Source organism: Eurosta solidaginis, chromosome 2 (genome assembly GCF_040869045.1).
Source record: "Eurosta solidaginis isolate ZX-2024a chromosome 2, ASM4086904v1, whole genome shotgun sequence".
Taxonomy (NCBI): Eukaryota; Metazoa; Arthropoda; class Insecta; order Diptera; family Tephritidae; genus Eurosta; species Eurosta solidaginis.
The window spans coordinates 240,690,472-240,716,639 of NC_090320.1; the positions used below are offsets into that span (position 1 = coordinate 240,690,472).

The window sequence follows — 26,168 nt, forward strand, 5'->3', positions numbered from 1 at the left end:
ACGTGAATTCCAGTTCTTTAATAAGCTCACTTTGTCCAAGAACTGCTCGTTTTTTAAACCATTCTTTGCACCAAATTCTTTTTTTGCGATCTTCTCTCTTTTTTTTACGCTTAATTGCCACAGCGAGCAATATTGTTGCAGCACAATTGTTGTCCGTATTCATCGCTGTCTGAAAGAGAACTAATGTTCGGCCAAAAGTTCGTATGGTGTATGGCCAAAGCTGCGAACAAGATTGCGGAATGTTCGCGGAAATGTTGGTGTCGTGTATTTGGCGCTTTATTATGTTCAAATTATTAAGCGTGTTAGGATAAAGTAGCCTTTACCGGCGGCTTCGCTCGCACTAAAGGCCACAAATATGTAATGTCGCTTTTGTGAATCACAACTCGAACTGAATTTTCAGTTGTAATTTTGAATGTTCCTTTATGATTCAAATCATAAACAAAGCAAGTTTTAAAATTAGAAAAATGGTTGCCGTAAATTAAACACACATGCAACAAATGCTCCAAAAATTTTTGCAGTGTGGATTAAACGATGTATGTATGTGAGCTGAAGAAATTTGAAAATTCCTCCTTAATTTGAAATTTATAAATTAAAGCAGTTATGTTCATAATAAAACTGGTAAAATTAGTCGTTGTTTATGCGATTGGTACCTTTTTTTTATATGTAAACTGATATGTACATTTCTTTCTAGGCTCACGGCAACACTGCCAACAAGTCTGAAAAGGGTTTCGTTTTCCCACGATTGTATACGAAACGCGCATTAGTACCTTTTTTTTTCTACTACTACTTCCGCTACTACTTTAAACATACATTTTGAAATACTTTTATGTATATATTGCAAAATGAATCGGCATGCATATAATTAAATTTATGTGAAGGCGAAATGAATGTCAATAATGTGCTGCTTAAGTCGAATTCAGTCTATGGTTATTCCGTTTTTCGTATTTCTTACCAAAAAAGGGATGTTTTTATTTTCGTACTATTGCAACATAGTTTGGGAATTGGTTTTCGAGGTTGAGAGAGAATATTTTTATTTCAGTTTTTCAGTGTTTCCTCAACCTTCTTGCGATGAATATCGTTTGATGCGGAGCGTACTTCCAATATATTTTTTTACTCCCCTAACACCCTAAAACACACAAACGTCCCACCAAGCACTCGTTGGCACGGAAACTGATTTAGGAACTGAAAATGGGCCCATCCCTGGCCTAGAGCATCAATGCATAGGCAATTTGTGTAGCGTTTTTTTTTTGCAATACACTTACAAAATACACATCTATGCATTTGCTACGTCATGGCAAATACGCAACATCAAAGCCGTAGTTTATTTTTTCAATATTGAATAGCAAATCTACAACTGTCAAAACAAAACAAAACAAAATATGCAAAGAGAAAATTGAGAATAAAAAAAATTGTTCACGACCTTTAGCTTTCATTTGCTATAGCAACGTTTCTAAAATCAAATATACAAAATTCTGAATACCCTTATTATATTATTGCTTAAGTCTAAATATTGGGTTTGGGCTCAAATCGTGGGCAAAACAAAACATTTTTAAATACATAAGTTTTTTCAATTGAAAAAAAAAAAATGTTAAGCGGCTTCGTCACAAACACTCCAAGTATACTTCTGCCATGAAACGCTTCTCAGTTTCAACATATCTGCTGCAGCCGCCGTTTGGAGTCGGCATACAACAATTTTTTTTTTTTCTGAAATAATTGTCTTTAAAAAAGGAGAATTGGAGATGATCACAGTAGTAGACAATCCATAATTCCCAATTACGGAGCGGCTGATTAAAACCAAAATCGAATTAGCAGTACCTACAGATTTCTTTAGTTCAAATCGTGCATTGGCTGAAGCCCTTCAAAGTCGACCCTGGCTCAGAAAAAAGAACGAGGCAAAGTTTTTAGTCTCACAAAATCTGTGAAGAAATAATACACAAATATACACGAAGATTAAACTTTTATTATTATTATTCTTTATTATTATTCCATTTCATCAGGAACATAAACTCTACGTCGCACCATTACCATACCGGGCTCTTCTTCCGACCTGTTTTTATGCGGCATTGCATATCTCAACTTTTGACAAAATCTTGAATCGTTCATATCTAAATATGTGTTAAATCTTAAATATGCCTGCAACTCTTTATCCAAGCGTTCAAAGTTCGGCAGTTCGCCATACTTTATGACAATAATGCGCGCACGTCCCTCATCCAGCGCGATCTGGTACGCTATGCGAAACTCTAAACGAGCCCAATTTGATTCGATAAAATCTTGTGAAACAACGAAAATCGTGTGACGCGATTGCTCTACGGACTTCACAATTTGATCGGGTATACAAGCGCCAGCAAGCCAGTTGCGCTCATGAACACACAGACGAAAGGAGGGTTGTCACTGCTCAAAACCCGGCAGCAATACATCGCATACATATTGACTTTGTTCATGAGAATACGAAATGAAGGCATCAACATCGTTTATTTATATGAATTATTTCAGGCTTGGCTGATCCATTTATTTTGGTGCAAATGAAAGAATTCAATTCACCATTCTGCCCAACGTTTCGCTGACAAATTTCAGCATCATCAGGGGCAACTCTGTTTATTTTTAAAAAACAAAAGACATATATCAATTATACATTCGCACAAACAGAAGAAATAAATGCACTTGCATTTTCGCAATACTCACTACAATATTAAACAATTATATTAGAGCTTAAAACTAGTACCATCAGTACCACTTCTTGTGGTAGTCTTGTCTAAACTAAATTGCTGTTCATTTTCTTATGCATAACAAATAAGCTGAAGCTATATTATCGGTGTCCTCTTTTTTGTTTATCGTCTCCTTCCTTCTTTGTAATATTCTTAGACTCTCTAATGTGTATCGCGTTATTTCTCTCTTTTCTTTGTCGATGATTCTGGTGTTGGTAAAGTCAGCTGCGTGGCCACTACTTAAAATGTGTTGAGCTAAGGCTGTGCTTTGTTTTTGCTTCTTTATATCCGATTCATGTTCGGCTAAGCGGACGCCTAATGCTCTTTTTGTTGTTCCGATATACACTTTATCACAGCGTTCGTCGTCGTTGCCTTTGCATTTTATTTCATAAACAACGTTGCTTTGTTGTTGTTTTTCTATTGGGCTTTTCATTTTCGTATAAATGCTGGATATTGTTGCATTCGATTTGTATGCAAGCGTAATATTTTGTTGCTTTAATATTTTCTGATCAAAGTTCTCGCTGAGTTTTGGTATGTATGTGACGCTATAATATTTTTTTGACACATTAGATGTTTCTGGGTTTTGTTGCTTCGTTTTCTGTTCTCCTGTTATTATTTTCTCTTGTGTGATCAGTTCGCGTATCAATTGCACTGGGTAGTTGTTGCTTTTTAATATGTTGTATATTTTTTCTATGTTAGTTTCGTGGAATTTTCTATGGCTTATTGTCAATATTTTACTAATTAAATTTTTCGCTGTGTTGATTTTATATTTCCTAGGTTGGGAAGAGAAATAGTTGATCAGACGTCCAGAGGAGGTGGGTTTAGAGTACCAGTTCAGAATTATATTGTTTTTGTCTCTATGTATACGGACATCAATAAAGGGGATGCTTTCGTTTTCCTCCATTTCTATTGTAAACTTGAGTTTTGGATGATATTTGTTAAGTGTCTCTAGAATCTTGTTCGTGTCGCTTCGTTTTGTTATTGCAAAAATGTCGTCTACATATTTGTTGATAAATTTGATGTCAATATTGTAGTGTTGTTTCAGCTCCGAGATGGTGTTGTCAAGTAGTTCGTCCATAACAATGTCCGCAATGGTTGGGGAGAGGGGATTGCCCATTGGCATTCCAAATGTTTGGAAGTATAATTTGTTATTGCACTTAAAATAATTGTTGTCTTTGAGACAAAAGTCCAGGATTTCTTGAAATCTTTTCTTTGGAATTTTTGTTGTTTCTTGTATTCTGTCCCATTTGTTTATTTTTATCCAACTCTTCTTCATTGATACATGATACAAATATATTATGCGCATACAACCAAACTTTTACTTCGATGTTATATTTGTAATAGAGTGTAGTTGAAAGGAGTAGTAAGAGTGCAATCAGTGCGAGAAAAAGTAACATTAATAAAACATTAGGAGGTTCACGACATATAGCAATTGGATCAACGCTCATGAGCGGCTCGGGGGATTAGCGCAAAAAAGTTGTTCAAAATCCGGTATGCGGGTGCGATGCACTCTTAGAGTAAGCAGAAAAGGCATAGACTGACAATTACTCAGCCACGGATTACGGGAGAAATAGAGTGCTTGCAAATGTGAGCTCTCATTCAAATACTTGGTGAGAAAATCAACACTGAAGAGTTCCAAATTATTACCACGCAAATCCAATAACAATAAAGTGGGTGGCAGATGTGAGACGCTTATGGTAGTGATATTATTGTCTAGAGCATATAGACGAGTCACATTCGGATAACCGATGGATGTGTTTAGCGGAAGCTCTGCTAGATTGTAGCGTTCAATATAGAGCGTAGTTTGTGTGAGTCTCACTTGCTCGGGACGCGGCACCTGCATTGAGCCAGCGTTCATATCTGTGTTTGTGCAATTAATGACAAGCGCGGCGGAGTCGTCGACATTATTGGCAGCGGGCGCACAAGTACACATCGTAGGGCAAAAAACCGGATCCCATAGGCATATTTCTGTACTGGTTAGCTCGCCCACATAAGCTCCTTTCATATCAATAGGTGAGTGGCAAGACAAATTTTGTGCAACTATTTTTGTTCTATAAATCCAAGCTAATTGGCAATCGCAGTGAAATAGATTTCAACTTAGATCTAATTCTGGCGTACACTGTTGCGGAACAAAGTTGCGATTTCTTAGCGCGTGAAAGTGATTAAGTCTATTATTGTTGAGGTAAATTTGTAAATTGCAAATAGGCTTTTCTGTTGGTATCCAATCGAAATTAAAGTACGATAAATTATTATGGGAGAGATCGAGTCTTGACAATGGATAATACCCATCATTTAACTCCTTCCAATAATCCTCGTATTGTTCGTAAATGCTATTATTCAAGTTCTTGATGCACGCTATTAGCGTCTCAGTGCCATGCGTTACGCTCGCAAATTGATTACGTCTTAAACGAAGCATGAATAGATTATCTAAAGGCTTCAGAGCTGTCAACATATTTCCCACCTCATATAATCGATTATTATCGAGCAGCAATTCACTAAGTAGCGGCGTGTTCGCGAACAATTCAGTTGGCAAAAATTCCAGCAGATTTTCACCCAAATCCAAATGAACGAGTTTTCTCTGCGCTACAAACAAATAAGAAGCTAGACCTCGCAAGCTATTTCTGCGCAATTTCAAGAAATCCATTTCATGCAGCGCGTGGAAGAGATCGGAATCAAGCTCCATCATATCATTATAATTCAAATTCAGGTATTTGAATTTGGTCAAGTTTTGTAAATGTCTGCTGGTTAAATTGCACAATTTTTTTCTATTAAATAATTTTATATGCAGTTGTTGTAGTTTATTAAGCGTGCGAAAGCTATTGATTGGTAATATGACCCTGCTTTCTATGATGTCCAGATTCAACTTGAGGCCCCTCAAATCACTTAGAGAGCGAAATAGTACCTCGAACAATTTTTCATTTGCAGAATATGCTTTATATAAATTTCAAGTGCGGTAGAATTGGCTGCGTGGTTAATGTTAATTTGTTTAGTGAATGTCTCCTGAAAATTTTTCATATCTTTCGGTTGCACTCTGCATGTTATAAAGAATGAAGCATTGTACTCGTGTTCTGTTAAATATTTTTCAATACGGCTCTCATTAGAGTACTTTGCGATTAACCAATATATATAGTCGTATCTGAAGTCTATCGATTTATTTCTATATTGGCAATTATCATTGTGACTTCCATTTTTTGAAGAGAGCGGTGTGATTCCGCTTGTTTGTTGTAGTTCCGTAGATGCGTTTATATATTGCATGAGAGCACAAAGCGCCAAGGAGTACACCAATCGACCCAGTGAGTTTTCCTTATTATCCTTTCCCACTTCCGCTGGCATCTTTGTAACCAGGAAGAATTTTTATTCCTATAGGCAAATATAGACACATACATACAAAATATTATAATTAGCGTAAAGACTTGTTCACTTTAAAAGGACTTAGAAAATTACCAAACAAGCGAAAAGTTGATGCAAAAATGCTATTCAAAAAGCGATATATCGGTTTTTTTTATACTATACTCAGTTGAGCAGAGCTCACAGAGTATATTAACTTTGATTGGATAACGGTTGGTTGTACAGGTATAAAGGAATCGAGATAGATATAGAATTCCATATATCAAAATCATCAGTATCGAAAAAAAATTTGATTAAGCCATGTCCTTCCGTCCGTCCGTCCGTCCGTCCGTCTGTCCGTTAACACGATAACTTGAGTAAATTTTGAGGTATCTTGATGAAATTTAGTATGTAGATTCCTGGGCACTCATCTCAGATCGCTATTTAAAATGAACGATATCGGACTATAACCACGCCCACTTTTTCGATATCGAAAATTTCGAAAAATCGAAAAAATGCGATAATTCATTGCCAAAGGCGGTTAAAGCGATGAAACTTGGTAGATGGGTTGACGTTATGACGCAGAATAGAAAATTAGTAAGATTTTGGACAATGGGCGTGGCACTGCCCACTTTTACAAGAAGGTAATTTAAAAGTTTTGCAAGCTGTAATTTGGCAGTCGTTGAAGATATCATGATGAAATTTGGCAGGAACGTTACTACTATTACTATATATGTGCTAAATAAAAATTAGCAAAATTGGATGAACACGCCCACTTTTTAAAAAAAAATTTTTTTAATTCAAATTTTAACAAAAAATTTAATATCTTTACTGTATATAAGTAAATTAAGTCAAAATTCAACTCCAGTAATGATATGATGCAACAAAATACAAAAATAAAAGAAAATTTCAAAATGGTCGTGGATCCCTGTGAAAATGGGCGAAATCGGTGGAAGCCACGCCCAGTTTTTATACACAGTCCACCATCTGTCCTTCCGCTCGGCCGTTAACACAATAACTTGAGCAAAAACCGATATATCTTTACTAAACTTAGCCCACGTACTTATCTGAACTCACTTTATCTTAGTATAAAAAATGGCCGAAATTCGACCATAACCACGCCTACTTTATCGATATCGAAAATTACGAAAAATGAAAAAAATGCCATAACTCTATACCAAATACGAAAAAAGGGATGAAACATGGTAACTGGATTGGTTTATTGACGCAAAATATGACTTTGGAAAAAACTTTGTAAAATGGGTGTGACACCTACCATATTAAGTAGAAGAAAATGAAAAAGTTCTACAAGGCGAAATCAACAGCCCTTGGAATCTTGGCAGGAATACTGTTAGTGGTATTGCATATATAAATAAATTAGCAGTACCCGACAGATGATTTTCTGGATCACCTGGTCCACATTTTAGTCGATATCGCGAGAACGCCTTCACATATACATCTAAGGGCCACTCGCTTTTAAAACCCTCATTAATACCTTTAATTTGATATCCATATCGTACAAACACATTCTAGAGTCACCCCTGGCCCACCCTAATGGCGATATCTCGAAAAGGCGTCCACCTATAGACCTAATACCCACTCCCTCTTGAAATGCTCAGTAACACCTTTCGTTTGATACCCATATCGTACAAACATTCTAGAGTCACCCCTGGCCCACCCTAATGGCGATATCTCGAAAAGGCGTCCACCTATAGACCTAATGTCCACTCCCTCTTAAAATGCTTAGTAACACCTTTCGTTTGATACCCATATCGTACAAATATTCTAGAGTCACCCTGGCCCACCCTAATGGCGATATCTCGAAAAGGCGTCCACCTATAGACCTAATGCCCACTCCCTCTTAAAATGCTCAGTAACACCTTTCGTTTGATACCCATATCGTACAAATATTCTATAGTCACCCCTGGCCCACCCTAATGGCGATATCTCGAAAAGGCGTCCACCTATAGAACTAAGTATTACTCCCTTTTAAAATACTCATTACCACCTTTCATTTGATACCCATATCGTACAAACGCATTCTAGAGTCACCCCTGGCCCACCCTAATGGCGATATCTCGAAAAGGCGTCCACCTATAGACCTAATGCCCACTCCCTCTTAAAATGCTCAGTAACACTTTTCGTTTGATACCCATATCGTACAAACATTCTAGAGTCACCCTTGGTCCACCTTTATGGCGATATCTCGAAAAGGCGTCCACCTATAGAACTAAGGATTACTCCCTTTTAAAATACTCATTACCACCTTTCATTTGATACCCATATCGTACAAACACATTCTAGAGTCACCCTGGCCCACCCTAATGGCGATATCTCGAAAAGGCGTCCACCTATAGACCTAATGCCCACTCCCTCTTAAAATGCTTAGTAACACCTTTCGTTTGATACCCATATCGTACAAATATTCTAGAGTCACCCCTGGCCCACCCTAATGGCGATATCTCGAAAAGGCATCCACCTATAGACCTAATGCCCACTCCCTCCTAAAATGCTCAGTAACACCTTTCGTTTGATACCCATATCGTACAAATATTCTAGAGTCACCCCTGGTCCACCCTAATGGCGATATCTCGAAAAGGCGTCCACCTATAGACCTAATGCCCACTCCCTCTTAAAATGCTCAGTAACACCTTTCGTTTGATACCCATATCGTACAAACATTCTAGAGTCACCCCTGGCCCACCCTAATGGCGATATCTCGAAACGGCGTCCACCTATAGAGCTAATGCCCACTCCCTCTTAAAATGCTCAGTAACACCTTTCGTTTGATACCCATATCGTACAAACACATCCTAGAGTCACCCCTGGCCCACCCTAATGACGATATCTCGAAAAGGCGTCCACCTATAGACCTAATGCCCACTCCCTCTTAAAATGCTTAGTAACACCTTTCGTTTGATACCCATATCGTAAAAATATTCTAGAGTCACCCCTGGCCCACCCTAATGGCGATATCTCGAAAAGGCGTCCACCTATAGACCTAATGCCCACTCCCTCTTAAAATGCTCAGTAGCACCTTTCGTTTGATACCCATATCGTACAAACACATCCTAGAGTCACCCCTGGCCCACCCTAATGACGATATCTTGAAAAGGCGTCCACCTATAGACCTCATGCCCACTCCCTCTTAAAATGCTCAGTAACACCTTTCGTTTGATACCCATATCGTACAAACAAATTCTAGAGTCAGCCCTGGTCCACCTTTATGGCGATATCCCTAAATGGCGTCCATCCATAGAACTATGGCCTACTCTCTCTTAAAATACTCTTTAATACCTTCCATTTGATACACATGTCATACAACCACATTCCAGGGTTACCCTAGGTTCATTTTCCTACATGGTGATTTTCCTTTTGTCTCCATAGCTCTCAACTGAGTATGTAATGTTCGGTTACACCCGAACTTAGCCTTCCTTACTTGTTTTTTTTGGTATAGGACATATGCAAATCCACCAAACCTTTAACTCTGCTAACCCTGCAACATATGTGTATTTATTTTGTATCATTGACAATCGGACCGGATGCTTTTTCCAGTGCAAATTTTCACTTCCTTGTTATTTAGTCTGCGAAACTTTAAGGCACTGAGGTGCAGCTATGAAATTCGAACAGGGTGTAGTTTTGACAACGGAAATTCCCCATGTGTGCATAAATTTAATGTGAGTCTTATCTAAATTATGAGCACCTAAAGTAGCGTAGCTCATTTTTGACTCATTAGAAATATTTGCACTTTGTTCGAACGTGTGTTTTTTTGTTGGCACCGTACAAATTTTATTTCTTTCAGTTCAGAACCTTTTCAAATCTCGTCATCCCACCATAATATACTATTATTAAAGGTAAGGTGTAGTAAGCAGCGAACATTATTGAAAGTGACAACATATGCCGCTTTTTCAAGAAATACTAAATTTCGCGGAAGAGTGTACAAAAATAATATTTTAAAACTAACGTTCTTATCGTTTTTGATATCCATATTGTAGACAAAAAAATATTGACGGTTAACCGGTTTTATATCTTCATCGATGGCTGAGCGACTATTACAGTCACCAACAGCCAACTGCATCAACATATTCTAATTAAAAAACAAAACTTGAATTTTACCTGAATTTTTTTATATTGAATTTGAACATGTACCTTATTTATAACTAATGTAACTAAGTTACATATATAGATATATATATATATGTAAATTGAACCTTTTTATACATTACCATTTGATGTATAGCTATTATATTTAAGACTCATGAATTACGTTAAATCCATAAATTATATCTATGGCCCCTATTATGAGACAAATTCGATCTTCGACTGTGGTCGAACGAGTTCATCGAACGAATTTTCATTTGGTATTATGACGCGCGTTCGATGAAGACTAGCGTCATTGTGAATTTCGTTCGTTTCAATTATTCACAATAGCTTATTTCTATCAGCTGTGAAACAAAAATAATAAACAAGCAAAAGTGCAAAAAAGTAAAGAAAATATAAATAAACCTAAAAATTAACACAAAAAAAAAGCCTTGACATATAAAAACATGACTTCAACGGAATTTTGGTTCGATGATTCGTCAGATGAGGAGGAAAGCATATTGGAATTAGCCAGAAGTAGAAAACTATTGAGGGATGCTTCCAATCCTTTAGAAATGAATTCCGCAGCGTAAGTAGCGTTTTAAACAAGTCATTGAATGTGTAATAGTGAAAGTTTTGTTTATAGATTTATCAAAAACTTCAGGCTGTCTAAGGAAGCTTTCATGGACTTGCTGTCCAGTACAGACAATATTCTGCAGCAATGCTCAAGAGCTAAATCTATACCAACCATTCTAAAATTGGCCACATTTCTCAGATTTTGTGCTCAGGGATCCTACCAATTGAGCATTGGGAACGAGAATACACTCGGACTGGCACAACCCACGGTGTCTGTGGTGCTATCAGAGGTGTTAAATGTATTGGAAAACTCTCTTTGTCAACGATGGATAAAGTTCAATTACGACGAAGCTGAACTGCAACAAGCTAAATTGTATTTCTTTAACATTAGCAGAATTCCAGGGATTATTGGCTGTGTTGACGGTACGCATATTAAAATTGTTGCTCCCAAAAAAGAACTACAACATTTGTGCTACAACAGAAAAGGATTCTACAGCATTAATGCCATGATTGTAAGTATACCAATGTGATATTAATTACAGGTTGTAAATGCATAAATATTTATCTTTATATGTTTTAAGGTTTGCGACCATTCCATGAGTATACGGTACATAAATGCAAAATATCCGGGAGCAACACATGATTCTATGTTGTTCAGTATGTCGGCATTGAAATCACATTTGGAACAGCAACATCAAGATGGTACTCGCAACACCTGGCTTCTTGGTATATGCTTTTTTTACATATAGATTAAATGTATTCATATAAAACATAAATTTGCCCTTGCAGGTGATGCTGGATATGCATTAAAGCCATACTTACTGACGCCGTTCAGAAATACTGAAGATGGATCTGCACAACGTATTTACAACACACAGCATGCGAAAGGTAGAAATATCATAGAGCGAACAATTGGAGTCTTAAAAAATAGGTTTGGGTGCTTGTTGCAGGCAAGAGCCCTTCACTACACACCAGAAAAAGCAACAAAAATTATAAACGTGTGTGCAGCTTTGCACAATATTTGCAAGTTTTACAAAGTATACATTTCTGTAGAAGAACTTTCAGATGAGGAGCACGACCATGATATCACACTCGCCGAAATCGAAGCAACCATGAACTCAGAAGCAGAAGAAATCAGAAATCAAATATTAAAAACTTTGTAGTCAATCAGTTTTATTGAAATATAAAACTATTATTCCTATAAATATATTTTTATGTATATGCACTTATATTCTTCGTTTTCAATTCATGTGTGTATATACATACTTAGACTAAAAAAATATTTGGTAAATTCATTTATAATACTTAAAAGCTAAGCTTAATTCTATTCTAAACTAGGTAAAAAAATATCACTTCAGTTTCAATTTATTCGTTAACACAAAACATAATTCAGGTCATATTACAGATATAGCGCGGAGTGGAATTCTATTTTTGCATTTGAAGCTTGTACAATTCAAGCTTCTCTTTTTTTAATTTTAACATTTGTTTCTTATAATAATATTTCAACGCATATGTCCTTTCCGCATATTTTTCAGTCTCCATTGCACTTTTTTTATCTCTTTTAGAGTTTCGAGCATTTCTTTATGGAACCTTTTTTGATCACTGGTTTGCTCTTCCAATAACTTTAACCGTTCCGTTCTGCTACATCTTCTTCTGGTATTTCTCCATGGCCTTTCCTCGACAACAGCAACACTATGCTCGCTTACCTCCAAATCTTCAATAGGTTCTGTATTATCATCATCCAATCGCTCCTCATTCATGCTAACTTCACACTCGACGACCTCATTTGCATTTAGCCCATGCTCTTCTCCAGGTGGATCTACGCTGGTGTGAAGCTGTAGTAAGCCCATTATAGCCTCTTCTGCGTGCGTATATGCATTCAGTCTGTTTGGCCCACCACCAGTTGCGCGATATTCCACCATGTTCTCCGACATTTTCTTTTTCGACTTCATGTCAGCCCACACCTAAAACGACAAAAAAAAAAACATTTTTTTTTATGCTGAAAGGACATCTATGGTTCCTTAGTTTACCTTCATCCACTTCTTTGTCTCTCTTACGGGTGGTCCCAGGCAGTTAAGCACCGCTGTTATCTCTTCCCACCTTTTTGTAGATTGGACTTTTGTGCAAATTCCTTTTGCTATCACGGGATTTTCCTCCATTAATGAAATCAGTCTTTCCAGCTGTTGTTTTGTACTCACCACTTTCGACCTATACAAAATTGATAAAAATAGTATAAAGTTACTATTGGGTACCAAAAAAGTAGAAACAAAATACAAAAAACTTACATTTTAAACAATTTTCATTCAATTCGTTCGGCGTCGTCAACAAAACCTTGTTCGATTGAAGTTTAGATACACAACGAAAATTTCGACAGATGTGAAGTGTCATAATACCGATTTCAATTTCGATTTTCGATGTTCGATAGCCAGCGAAGATCGAAGATCGAAAAATGCTCATAATAGGGGCCTATATTTATATCTACTATAGTATAACAGTTCACACTTCGCCGCTCTGGCAACCCCATCCGTGAGTTGACAGATCGGGTTTGTGTGTCCTTTTATATTAGCCGTATTTCGTTGCAAACTATTACAATTAAAACACTAGCTAGCTTACCGAATTGCATGGAAAGAAACAATAAAAAGTAATCGATTGAGTTGGCAACTGAAACCGCTTAGGTAATTGTCGACCTGATTGATAGTGTTGTATAGTGTTGCATATTCAAAAATAGGGCACTATTGTGAACGAGCGAATGAAATGAACATAAGAATGGGCAGATAAACAAAAATAACAAAAGAACAGTGCGGCGGCAGGGTGACATACATACAAACAAACACGCATTTCATGTATTTTGTTTTTGTAATTCTCTGGTTGAGTGTCAAAAACATACTGCGCTAGAAGTAGATATGTCAAAGCAGCTAAAAAAAGTAACCATCTGTATGGTTTTGCAATAATGAATTTGTTTAGCTATTTGGCGCGTTTTTTTCGAGCTCGCGTTATAAAAAAAACCCTTATTATTACTCGAAATTTATCCATACCTGTGTGACATTAAAATTGCTAAATCCCTCTGAAAATTTGTGAAACCCTTGGAATAAAAGAAAACAAGTAAGAACGGGACTGTCTTGGGCTGTGCCGAAGAATTCATACCTTTCATGAATAGGGCTGAAGAATAATCTTATCCCGTTCGTAATCTCCGAATAATCGGATGTATAAGATAAGAAATATATAGTGAACAGATCTACATATCTATACGATTTTTAAGATAAATATAAAATAAAAAATAGGTAGGTACTTTGTGTGAGGACGTAAAGTTTCAGGTTTTTTGTTGTCTGCGTGTAAAAACTATGACGAATCCCGTATTTCGACAATATATGACGTAAACGTAACTATTTGATGAAATCTGATGAATTTTGAAGCTTCTAGCCGTAAAAAAGGGGCAAAAATTACAGTTTATATGGGGTATATAATATATATACCACCGATCTCTATGATTTTTTCAGACAAAAAAATATGCTGTACACGTAAAATTTGAACATATCTAAACGATTTTTAAGATAGATCTAATATATAAAATTCTTCTGTCACGGTTTTAGAGGCTGAACTCCTCCGAAACGGCTGAACCGATTCTCATCAAATTTTGTGATCATATTGGGTAGGTCTGAGAATCGGCCAACGTCTACCTTTTTTTCGATACGTGCCTAGGGTCTTGAGATCAAAACGTGGACCCGGGTACTCCTAGAGTGTGTTTATACAATATGGATATCAAATGAAAGCTGTTCATGAGTGCTATAGTACAGGATAATTTTCATACAACTGGGAGGCTAGGGTCTCGATATATAGCCCAAAACGTGGACCCGGGTACCCCTAGAATGTGTTTATACAATATGTATATCAAATGAAAGCTGTTGATGAGTGCTATAGTACAGGCTAATTTTCATACAACTGGGAGGCTAGGGTATCCAGATAAAGCCCAAAACGTGGACCCGGGTACCCCTAGAATGTGGTTATACAATATGGATATCAAATAAAAGCTGTTGCTGAGTGCTAGGGTACAGGATAATTTTCATACAGCTGGGAGGCTAGGGTCTCGAGATATAGCCCAAAACGTGGACCCGGGTACCCCTAGAATGTGTTTATACAATATGGATAACAAATGAAAGCTGCTGATGAGTGATTTAGTAGAGGATTGTTTCCATACCCCTGGGTGACTAGGGTCTGGAGATATAGGCCAAAACGTGGATCAGCGTAACACTAGGATGTGTTTTTACATTATGGGTATAAAATTGAAGCTCTTGATGTGTGTTTAGTACAGAGTAAGTTTTATGCCGCTGGGTGACTAGGGTCTCGAGATGTAGGCCAAAACTTTGACCCGGATACACCTAGATGGTGTATTTACATTATGGGTATCAAATTGAAGCTGTTGATGTATGCTTTAGTATAGAGTAAGTTTAACACCGCTGGGTGACTACGGTCTCGATATATAGGCCAAAACTTGGACCCGGATACCCCTAGAATATGTGTGTATTATGGATATCAAAAGAAAGCTGTTGCTGAGAGATTTAAAGTAATTTTCATTGTGATATTCGATTTAGTCGCATCAACCTGGGAAAACTGATAAATATGCATGCGAAGCCGAAATAAAGACAAGAATTAATAATACCCACACACCTATTTACATACGTCCTATTCGATTTGCCTGAAATTTCGTATATAAATTTGGCTATATTAGCGTTTACGATGCTTTTTTCCGGGAAGTATACCAGAGACGGACTGGGACTGGGATTAGGACTAGGACTGAGACTGAGACTCGGAGTGGGACTGGGACTGAGACTCGGAATGGGACTGGAACAAAATACATACCACCCTCTGGGACTGGCAAAAAGAGATGAAGAAGAATGAAAAAAAATTGAGGGAAGAGAAAAGAGAGAAGGAGACTGAGAAAGAGATAGAATGAGACGAAGCTGGAGACAGATGAAGCGAAAAAGACGGAGGGTGGAGTGAATAAAAAATTAGGAAAAAGTGTAGAGGGGTAGGGCAGAGTTAGACGGAAAAAGCTTATTAAAATGTATACAGATAGACCAAATTTAGGGCAGAACAACGTCTGCCGGGTCTGCTAGTATACAATAAAAAATATGTAGGTACTTTGTGTGAGGATGCAAAGCTTCACGTTTTTTGTGGTCTGCATGTAAAAACTATGACTACGAATCACGTATTTCAACAATATATGACGTAAACGTAACTATTTGATGAAATCTGATGAATTTTAAAGCTTCTAGCCATAAAAAAGGGGCAAAAATTACAGTTTATATGGGGTATATAATATATCGATGGCCCCGAGCAGCTTTGTACCAACTCGTTGCGAACATTTTGTTCTATCTTATCTCGCGCTCAGTTCAGTAAACTGTCCCAACTCGCGTTCTCCGTTTCATTTTGTACTAACTCGTGAGTTACGTTCGTTTCATCTCATCTCGAATGCTGCGATGTAAACTAAATCAACTCAATCGCGTCTTTTCATAATGTCTCAACTACTGGCGTTGCTTATATACTATCTCAACTCATTTTTTTGCCATTTTTATTTTTTTATTTTTCAAATAAATATTTCCATTGTGATTTATCTGAGAAAATCCCAAAGCAATCAAAAATATATTTATATATTTAAATATGTTTAAACAAAATAGCTCAACTTAGTTTGAGAAAAATGTTCCGTTCTATTTTATCTCAACTCGCGTATACATGCCATGTAGGGGAATCAGTAACTATTGAGACAAATTCCTGGTTCAGAACTAGATCTTAAGTGCCAAAAAAGAACTAGTCCGACAGTAACTAGATTTTCTCTAGTTCAAAAATCTACAATTGACATCACCATGTTAAATTCCTCAGTCGAAAGCATGCAAAAGAGATTTAGGGCGAACTAGTAGTGGTTCCGTATGCACTACACCTTTTTCAGTTTAAATTCAGAAAGTTACAATTCATATTCAGAAAATTAAAATTCAAGTTCAGAAAATTACAATTCAAGTTCAGAAAATTTCAATAAAGCGTATGTAGGGTCTTTATTAAATTGTTTATTTTATTTATATTAATACTTTTACTTGTTTCTTACTTGTGATTTTTCAATTGTTTTAAAATAATTAAGTTACCTTTTTTTAAATGAAAATTTTTTAAGTTATCAAAATAAGAAAATATTGGAGTTTATATATGTAAATAAAAATAGGTATACTAATTTTAAAATATGTTTGTAACGGTATATCTCTGTAACCTGTAAAGCGATATGAATAAAATTCTAACATCAGTATCGTGTAGGGGTGTCAAATGATATAGGAAAAAACCTTTGGAAAGTGGGCGTAATCGGTGTGTAGCCACGCCCCTTTTTATTTAAAATAAATATCATACAAAATTAATCCTTCGATTACTCGATACCTAAGAGAGCTATGATCTTCAAATTTGGTATGTGGGTTGCCTGGAGGCTAGTCAACGCCATAAAAAAGTTGTTTTTCTGGGCGTGACATCGTCCACTTTTTACAAAATCTCTCAAGATGGAGTAATCGAAGGATTAATTTTGTATGACATTTATTTTATATAAAAAGGGGCTTGGCTATACAACTATTACGCCCACTTTTTGTATAAACCTCTGTCCCGATCAAAGGGAATTGTGTGCCAAATTTCAATAAAATACCTATGTATATTCAAATACAAATTATAGCAAAATGGCTGGATGGAACCGTACGGCAAATTTATCGCAGATATATCGCAATTATATTTTCAACTATTTGTAGATGCTAGAGAGGCTGATGAGTACGGACAAGCAGCTAGACTTGTCCCTTTGCAGAATATGATTTTGGTTGCACAAGAGTCAAATACAACGAACTTGATGCAAAATGAAAGTTGCCTGGTGGAGTCCAATGAAGAGAGAGAATTAAGTATAGCGCACTTTTTGGAAACTGAAAATAGTTCCACTGAGCCTAATCAAGGACGCGAGGCAGAAAACATTGAACGGGGACAAGAGTTGACTGTGGCTGAAAATACTGGACAAGACTTGACTTTGCCTGAAAATTCTGAGGTTGTACATAGACTCGTTAAAAAGCGGCAGCGAAATCCTAATAACTGGAAAAAAAAATCAAAAAGCGCAAGACAAGCTGGGAAAACGTATATTAATGTAAGCGGAAAAATCAAAGAAGCTCGCGCACTCAAGGAAGAATGTTCTGCAAATTGTAGAATCAAATGCAGATCACGTCTAAGTGAAGAAACTAGAAAAACTCTCTTCAGCGAATTTTGGAGCCTAATTTCGCATGAGAAAAAGTATGAATATCTCACAAAAAGAGTCTCATCTCAGCCTATCAAAACAAAAACCACTAGTTGCGATTCGAAAAGAAAAGAATCTCGAAATTAGAGTTTACGTATCGACGGAAAACCATAAAGGTATACAAAAATGTGTACATCATTAATATGACCATTTTTTCATTTGCAAAACCATTTCAGGTTTGCAAAACAATGTTCTTAAATACCTTGGATATCAACGATGCTTGGGTTAGGACATCATTACAGAAGCAAGGAAGCAGCAGCGGCTTGCAGCCCGATTCACGTGGAAAAAATGGGAAATCCACATTGAAACCACAATTAGTTTCCAGCGTTAAGAGCATATTTCAGCTTTTCCAAAGGTTCCCTCCCATTACTGTCGCAAGGACAGCAATCGTGAATATCTCGATGAAAACCTTGATATAAGAAAATTGTACCGATTTAACGTGACATGGATGGCTGAAAATTATCCCACTCAATCAACGATTGCCTCCGAGCGACAGTACAGGAATATTTTCAATAATGATTTCAATCTCCACTTTTTCAAACCGAAAGAAGACCAATGTGATGTTTGTTTCACTTGGGATCATTCAACTCCTGAAGAGAAAACGAAAACCCAAGAGGACCACGATAAACACATCAATGCGAAAAATCTGGCCAGAAGTATGAAAGATGAGGACAAAAGAACTGCTCGGGGAGATGAAACTGCATGTGTTGCTTGCTTTGACCTTCAAAAAGTTGTGCCATGTCCTCGTGCTGAATCTTCCGCTTTCTATTACAAACGGCATCTGTCAATTTATAATTTTACTGTCTATGACTGTACGAGAAATGAGGGGTTCTGCTATTTGTGGAATGAAACGATTGGTAAAAAGGGGGCCAATGAAATCGCAAGCTTTCTTTTCGATTTTATCGGAAAAAATCCAACGGAGGTATGAAAAAATTCGTTTTTTACTCGGACAACTGTGCGGGACAAAATCGTAACCGTTTCGTTTTTTCAATGTTTCATCTCGCATCTCTTAAGTATAAAGTCGATATTGTTCATTATTTTTTGGAAGTAGGCCACACACAGAATGAAGGAGACTCTATGCATGCATTAATAGAAAGTAAAAGTAAGGGCGTGACCATTTATACTCCAGATGATTAGATCAATATCCTGAAAACTGCAAAAACTGGTAAAAAACCTTACGTAGTATCTGAAATCGAGCGCGAAAACATTTTTGATTTCAAATATCTGGCAAATAAACAAAATTGGGAGAAAGATTTGGAAGTAAATAAAATTTATTTGTCTAAAATTCGCGAAATCAGTATCAAAGGAGACGATGATAATAAAATAACTTTTCGATACGCCTTCGACGCAGAGTACAAAGAACTATGTTTTAACAAAAAAAGCAAAGGCCGTCCTTTAAGTTTTCTCAACTACAATCTCAAATATGCCTATCAAACTGCATTATCGATTGATCATTTGAAATTGAAAGATTTATTAACATTGTGCAATTCTGGGGCAATTCCTTCTACTCGACACGCGTTTTTTTATTATTTATTATTTTATTTATTAATTTTCTACCTTAATAAGTACCTACAAGTAATCGTATTATATTTCGTTGTCAGAAAAAAACAGGAACATAATAATTATAAGTTCTGTTATTTTTGAAATAAATTTTATTTTTCTTTCATAATAGTTATTCCGTTGTTGTTCTTTTGTTTTAACAGTAAGCAAGTGTTTGGGATAGACGTTGGAAAGTAGTTATTATTTGAGGGAGGGAGCTAAAAAGCACCTATTATTTCCAAAAAATAAACCAAACGTTGACAAGAAAATATTATTGAAAAAAAAAAATAAAATTGTCTTTCGTTTTATAAATTTTACAAAGCAAAGTTTTGAAAATCGGTTTTTAAATTCGGGCAAAGTGTTCAATGTATAAATTTCAAATAATAGGTTTTTTTATTCTGAAGCTTCATGCAGTCAAGACAAAAAATACAAAGTGTCAAAATACGAAATTTTCCATGAAATTCAAAGGAATAAACGCCGCTTAGCTAAGCACCTTAAATTATAGGTGCTTAGAATTTCACTCCCTTGTAAGATTTTTTGTTTACTTTTCCCCTACAAGTATTTCTATTCATTGAAAATACTGAAAATTCTTTTGTTTAAATTGAAAATATGAGTTAAGTTGTATTTTGTATAGTCAAGTTGAAGGATATTACGTTTCTACATTATTTTCATTACTTTTATGTTGTAAGGACTCGATTTGGATTTTTATTTTTACCTTAAACATTAAAGTAGCTCGTTCTCGAAATTGTACGAATCAGAGTTGAGATAGTATATAAGCAAAGCCGGGAGTTGAGACATTATGAAAAGACGCGATTGAGTTGAGATAGTTTACATCGCAGCATTCGAGATGAGATGAAACGAACGTAACTCACGAGTTAGTACAAAATGAAACGGAGAACGCGAGTTGAGACAGTTTACTGAACTGAGCGCGAGATAAGATAAAACAAAATGTTCGCAACGAGTTGGTACAAAGCTGCTCGGGGCCATCGATATATACCACCGATCCTTATGATTTTTTCAGACAACAATATATGCTATTTACGTAAGCATTTGGTGAAATTTGAAGCTTCTAGCTGTTAAAACGGGGCAGAAATTACGCAAAGTTTCTTATCTGAACAATCGGTTGTATGAGATATATACTATGTATACCACCGATCTCAATGATTTTTTCAGACATCAATGTATGCTATACACGTAAGCATTTGGTGAAATTTGAAGCTTCTAGCTGTTAAAACGGGGCAGAAATTGCGCAAAGTTTCTTATCTGAACAATCGGTTGTATGAGATATATACTATGTATACCACCGATCTCAATGATTTTTTCAGACATCAATGTATGCTATACACGTAAGCATTTGGTGAAATTTGAAGCTTCTAGCTGTTAAAACGGGGCAGAAATTGCGCAAAGTTTCTTATCTGAACAATCGGTTGTATGAGATATATACTGTGTATACCACCGATCTCAATGATTTTTTCAGACATCAATATATGCTATACACGTAAGCATTTGGTGAAATTTGAGGCTTCTAGCTCTTAAAATGGGGAAGAAATTGCGCAAAGTTTCTTATCTGAACAATCGGTTGTATGAGATATATACTATATATACCACCGGTCTCTATGATTTTTTCAGACAACAATATATGCTATTTACGTAAGCATTTAGTGAAATTTGAAGCTTCTAGCTGTTAAAATGGGGCCGAAATCGCAAAAAAAATATATATATACTATATATACCATCATATATATATTATATATATCACCGATCTCTATGATTTTTTGACACAACAATATATACTATATACGTAAGCAATCGGTGAAATTTGAAGCTTATAGCTGTTAGAATGGGGTAGAAATGGTGAAAAGTTTCTTATCTAAACAATCGGTTGTATGAGATATATACTATATATACAACCGATCGCTGTGATTTTTTCAGACAACAATATATGCTATATACGTAAGCATTCGGTGAAATTTGAAGCTTCTAGCTGTTAAAATGGGGCTAACATTGCGAAAATATATATATATACTAGGTGGGGAGGCAAAAAAATCGCCCATTGCTCTGTGAAAATCATATTCTAGGGATCAAAATAAGAAAATTTGCCGAAGGAACCATACCTCTAAAACGAATTCTGATGTCCCCCCCATTGGGTCGTAGGGGCAAATTTTGAAAAATCCCACTTTGAAATGCCTATGTTTTTTCTTTTTGGAGTTTATTTTTCTCTTTAGAAATTTATTTAGTCAGAACATATGTAAATGAAAAAAAGAATTTAACTTAGTAATAGAAAAGAAATTTAAAAAAATTATTAGAAATTAGCGTTTTTGCAACCCCCTTTTAAAACCAAGGCATCACTGTGATGCATTTGCATGTCGTAAACATAGTTGTGTGGGTTTTTTATTCAACCGTTTTAAAAAATGAAGGTATCACTGTGACACAATTGCAGATCGTAAAATTGTTTGTGTTGTTTTTTTTAAGCCACCACAAGACACAGCAGGTAGAATTGAAATTGCCCCTACCGAAAAGTTCGACCCAAAGGGGGGACATCAGAATTCGTTTTAGAGGTATGGTTCCTTCGGCAAAGTTTCTTATTTTGATCCCTACAATACGATTTTTACAGAGCAATGAGCGATTTTTTAATCGACCCGCCCTAATATATACTATATATATATACTATATATACCACCGATCTTTATGATATCTATTATATTTAAGACTCATGAATTACATTAAATCCATAAATTATATCTATATTTATATCTATTATAGTATAACAGTTCACACTTCGCCGCTCTGGCAACCCCATCCGTGAGTTGACAGATCGGGTTTGTGTGTCCTTTTATATTATTACTCGAAATTTCTCCATACCTGTGTGACATTAAAATTGCTAAAACCCTCTGAAATTTTGTGAAAACCCCTCTGAAATTTTGTGAAACCCTTGGAATAAAAGAAAACAAGTAAGAACGGGACTGTCTTGGGCTGTGCCGAAGAATTCATACCTTTCATGAATAGGGCTGAAGAATAATCTTATCCCGTTCGTAATCTCCAAATAATCGGATGTATAAGATAAGAAATATATAGTGAACAGATCTACATACCTAAACGATTTTTAAGATAAATATAAAATAATAAACAGATAGCTACTTTGTGTGAGGATGCAAATCAAGATACGAATCAAGTATTTCAACAATATATGACGTAAACGTAACTATTTGATGAAATTTGATGAATTTTGAAGCTTCTAGCCGTAAAAAAGGGGCGAAACTGACAGTTTATATGAAGTATATAATATATATACAACCGATCTCTATGATTTTTTCAGACAACAATATATGCTATATACGTAAGCATTTGGTGAAATTTGAGGCTTCTAGCTGTTAAAATGGGGAAGAAATTACGCAAAGTTTTTTATCTGAACAATCGGTTGTATGAGATATATACTATATATACCACCGATCTCTATGATTTTTTCAGACAACAATATATGCTATACACGTAAGCAGTTGGTGAAATTTGAACATATCTAAACGATTTTAACAAAATTAAAAAATAAAAAATAGGTAGGTACTTTGTGTGAGGATGCAAAGCTTCACGTTTTTTGTGGTCTGCATGTAAAAACTATGACTACGAATCACGTATTTCAAAAATATATGACGTAAACGTAACTATTTGATGAAATTTGATGAATTTTGAAGCTTCTAGCCGTAAAAAAGGGGCAAAAATGACAGTTTATATGAAGTATATAATATATATACCACCGATCTCTATGATTTTTTCAGACAACAATGTATGCTATATGCGTAAGCATTCGTTGAAATTTGAAGCCTCTAGCTCTTAAAATAGGGCAGTAATTACGAAAAGTTTCTTATCTGAACAATCGGTTGTGGGGGATATATACTATATATACGACCGATCTCATCTATTTTTCAGGCAACAATATGTGCAATATACGAAAGTATATGGTGAAGTTTGAAGCTTCAATCTGTTAAATTGAGTAAGATATTACAAAATCCTCTTTTTCTGAAAAATCGGTTGTATGGAGGATATATGCTTTAGTGGTCCGATCCGGCTGGTTCCGACAAATGTCTAATCGGACGTCCAAATACACCTGCTTACCAAATTTTATCACGATATCTCAAAAATTGAGGGACTAGTTTGCATACAAACAGACAGGCGGACATGGCTAAATCAACTCAGCTCTTCATCCTGATTATTTCGGTATACTTAATGGTGGGTCTATCTATTTTCCTTTAAGGACTTACAATTTTGGGTTTCGTGACGAAGTTAATATGCCATTTCGTTTTCATGAAAGGTATAATAATAGTAACGAACTGAAATTTTGTGAAGAAGTGTATTTTCATTCGAAAAGTTCCGTGTAAACTACTATTTATATCGCTTGCAAATATCTACAGCAGCACTGGATCAGATTGAGCTCGGACACCACCACTCCGCAGAAGTAGATAAGCTTTCTAGTATCCACCAAAGGGTCTGCTACTGCCGCCACCACCATTTACAACCACACCGCCGCAATAGCGCCACCCTACATCGCCATCACCGCAACAGCCGTGTTCGCAGCAGCCACATACACCAAACAGTAAGGTAAATTTTTACTCAAACCCCCTAAACAATGGATATCTCCAATACCGGCTTCCGGGTATCGAGAAAAAGTATTTACTAGGAGTGACAATTTTTATCAAGTTTCGCCAGTAAAATTCTTCTTTTTTTATCTATATATATAAAAGATACTGGTGTTAGTTACACTACGCATAACTCAAGAACGGATAAACCGATTTGGCTGAAAATTGGTGGAGAGGTAGCTTAGAACCAGGGGACACAGGATACTTTTTATCCCGTTCTGGCTAGGGTCTTGAGATCAAAACGTGGACCTGGGTAATCCTGGGATGTATTTGTACAATATGGGTATCAAATGGAGGTTGTTTTTGAGTACTTTGATACTGGGTATTTTTCGTACCCCTGGGTGACTAGGGTCTCGAGATATAGGCCAAAACGTGGACCCGGCCACCCAAGAATGTGTTTATACATTATGGATATCAAATGAAAGCTGTTGATGAGTGCTTTAGAACAGGGTAGTTTTCATACAAATTGGTGACTAGGGTCTCCAGATATAGACCAAAACGTGGACCCGGGTACCCCTAGAATATGTTTATAGAATATGGATAACAAATGAAAGCTGTTGATGAGTACTTTAGTAGAGGATAATTTTCATACCTCTGGGTGACTAGGGTCTCGATATATAGGCCAAAACGTGGGCCCTGAACGTCTAGATAGTGTTTTTACATTATGGGTATTAAATTGAAGCTGTTGATGAGTGCTTTAGTACAGGGCATACCTATTGATGACTAGGGTCTCGAGATATAGGCCAAAACGTGAATGTGCTTTAGTACAGAGTAAGTTTTATGCCGCTTGGTGACTAGTACTTACTTTCTTAATTGGCGCTTAACCGTCTAAACGGTTATGGCCGTCCAACAAGGCGCGCCAGTCGCTCCTTCGCTCCGCCAACCGGCGCCAATTGGTCGCACCAAGGGAGTTTAAATCGTTTTCCACCTGGTCCTTCCAACGGAGTGAGGGCCGCCCTCTACCTCTGCTTCCATAGGCGGGTTCCGATAGAAACACTTTCTTGGCCGGAGCATCATCATTCATTCGCATAACATGGCCTAGCCAGCGCAGCCGCTGCGTTTTAATTCGCTGGACTATGTTGATGTCTGCGTATAGCTCGTACAGCTCATCATTAAATCTTCTTCGGTACTCGCCATCGCCAACGCGTAGAGGTCCATAAATCTTTCGAAGAACTTTTCTCTCGAACACTCCCAAAGCCGTTTCATCTGCTGTTGTCATGGTACATGCTTCTGACCCATATAGCAGGACGGGTACGATAAGTGACTTGTAGAGTATGATTTTCGTTCGCCGAGAGAGGACTTTACTTTTCAATAGTCCAAAGTAGCATTTATTGGCAAAGGAGATTCTTCGCTGGATTTCAGTGCTGATGTTGTTGCTAGTGTTGATGCTGGTTCTCAAATAAACGAAGTCTTTTACTATTTTGAAATTATGGCTGCCAACATTAGCGTGGTTGCCAAGGCGCGTATGCGCTGACTCTTTGCTGGATGACAGCAGGTACTTCGTTTTGTCCTCATTCACCATCAAACCCATCTTTACCGCTTCTTTTTCCAGTTTGGAGTAAGCAGAACTAACAGCGCGGTTGTTTAGGCCGATGATATCAATGTCATCAGCATATGCCTGTAATTGCACGCTTTTATAGTATATTGTTCCAGTGCGGTTAAGTTCTGCAGCTAGTATAATTTTCTCCAGCATCAAATTAAAGAAATCGCACGATAGCGGGTCACCCTGTCTGAAACCTCGTTTAGTTTCGAACGGCTCGGAGAGGTCCTTCCCAATTCTGACTGAGCTGATGGTGTTGCTCAACGTCATTTTGCACAGCCGTATAAGTTTTGCGGGTAAACCAAATTCAGACATAGCGGCATATAGGCAGCTCCTTTTCGTGCTGTCGAAGGCGGCTTTAAAGTCGACGAAGAGGTGATGTGTGTCGATTCTCTTTTCACGGGTTTTTTCCAAGATTTGGCGCATTGTGAAAATCTGGTCGATGGTAGATTTACCAGGTCTGAACCCGCACT

General features: G+C 36.7%; 2 protein-coding genes and 1 pseudogene across 2 annotated transcripts in view; all 3 read right to left on the reverse strand.

The window, feature by feature from the left end:
• tkv (thickveins) overlaps nt 1-26,168 on the reverse strand; it is a 929,476-nt gene that overhangs the window by 576,843 nt on the left and 326,465 nt on the right. The window lies entirely within an intron of this gene.
• On the reverse strand, nt 1,981-6,003 carry LOC137241827 (protein toll-like; annotated as a pseudogene).
• Nucleotides 11,953-13,058, reverse strand: LOC137242677 (uncharacterized). Its single transcript, XM_067769937.1, has 3 exons — nt 12,974-13,058; nt 12,719-12,896; nt 11,953-12,652 (listed from the first exon to the last, which is right to left on the reverse strand). Coding segments are annotated over exons 1-3 (642 nt in total). The 5' UTR covers nt 12,976-13,058; the 3' UTR covers nt 11,953-12,190.